The following is a 1,646-nucleotide window of genomic DNA, read 5'->3' as shown; positions in this document are numbered from 1 at the left end:
AGGATAAGCTGTCTTCATGACCCATAGTTTTCTGCTCTTTATCTTGGAGCTCCCTGCTATTTGATCCAAGATTTATTTCTGACCCTAAAATGAGATACTTCACTTGACCTTTCTGGGCATAGCCTGGCTGGTGGCCACAGAAGCTCCTTGGCTGAGGACAGGGGATCAGAGACATATTCAAGCTACCATCTTTCTAGATCCCCCTCTTCCTAGGACAAGTGATTGTTCCTTTGTTTATGGCCTAATTTTTTTTTTTTAATCTTGTAGGAAAAGAGAAGACCCTGAAGGAAATGGATTGACCTAGTGGCTGCAACAATGGGCTAAAAGATAGCAATGACTGTGAGGATGGTGCAGGACCTGGCAGTATTTTGTTCTGTTGTCCACAGGGTCACTATGAGTCAGAACTGACTGGATGGTACCTAATATCAACACTTTGTCTAATTAACTGTGGAGGAAATCTCTCCCCATTTCTCTTTTTGAGAATTTGAAGGGTACATGAAGCATGGAATTACCTGCAGTATCGGATTTGGCCCCTAGAGGGAGATGCTACACAAATTGAACTTTGTGTAAAGGGGAACCAGGAGCAGAAAGCAACCAGGCCCTTTGAAGAAGAGCTTTTTGCTTTAAGTGCTAGGTAAACTCACCCACCACTCTGTTAGAGTGTCCGTGTGGCTGAGTTGTTTCCAGAAAAAACCTCCGGAAAAGAGCCTCCTGTTTCCCCACAGTTCAGACATGAAACTCACCCTCATCTCTGTGCTTGTGATGATCTTCACACTCAGTGAGTAAAGTCTCATTTTATTCCATCTCTCTATGGTCTTCTGATTTAGACTAAGTTTAAGGAAATAGTCTTTTCAGTTTTTAAGGCTCTCCCTGATCCAGAATTGATGTTACAGGAGGAACAAGAGCCCAGAGAGTGACTCAGCCTGAGGACCACATCTTTGTGTTTGAAGGGGCCCCAGTGAAAATAAAGTGCAACTACTCATATTCTGGGAGTCCTGTTCTCTCCTGGTATGTCCAGTATCCCAAGAAAGGACTCCAGTTACTTCTGGGGCACATTTCAGGAGACAGCATCAAAGGTTTCTCGGCTGACCTTGACAAGGGTAAGATGACCTTCCATCTGAAGAAACCATCAGCTCAAGAGGAAGACTCAGCCATGTATTACTGTGCTGTGAGTGACACAGTGACTGGTGTTGCATGGGAAACAGAGCACAAACCCTCTAGGGCTTACAAAAATTGTGTTTTGTAAGGTGTTTATCTGGCCACAGTGAGGCAGTTCTTCTCTATAGACTGACACTGAGTTTACCTCTTAGATACAGTATTTTCAGTTGTTAGCTATCTATTAACTTGAAAATGTTGTGGAAGAAAATTCTTATTGCCAACTCTACTTAAATTAAGAGTATGCTTTAAAAATACTAAGTATGTTTACTCTGTCTAGTAGTACCTGATAAACAATATTTTCGAAATAAAAACTATATTGTATTGTTGTTGTTGCTAGGTGCTGTTGAGTCAGTTCTGACTGAGAGCAACCCTATAGAACAGAGTAAAACTGCCCCATAGGCATTCCAGGGAGCGGCTGGTGGATTCAAACTGCAGACCTTTTGGTTAGCAGTCAACCTCTTAACCAGTGCACTACCAGGGCTCCAACA

General features: G+C 42.7%; 1 gene segment (V, D, J or C); it reads left to right on the top strand.

The window, feature by feature from the left end:
• The first annotated feature begins 311 nt into the window (after window positions 1-311).
• LOC111819116 (T-cell receptor alpha chain V region PHDS58-like) lies at window positions 312-1,371 on the top strand. The segment is given in 2 exon segments: window positions 312-778; window positions 894-1,371. Coding segments are annotated over 2 exon segments (399 nt in total).
• Window positions 1,372-1,646: the final 275 nt, after the last annotated feature.

Source organism: Trichechus manatus, unplaced genomic scaffold (genome assembly GCF_000243295.1).
Source record: "Trichechus manatus latirostris isolate Lorelei unplaced genomic scaffold, TriManLat1.0 scaffold00273, whole genome shotgun sequence".
Classification (NCBI taxonomy): domain Eukaryota; kingdom Metazoa; phylum Chordata; class Mammalia; order Sirenia; family Trichechidae; genus Trichechus; species Trichechus manatus.
Note: the sequence above shows the minus strand (reverse complement) of the source record. Positions and strands in the feature narration are given on the sequence as shown.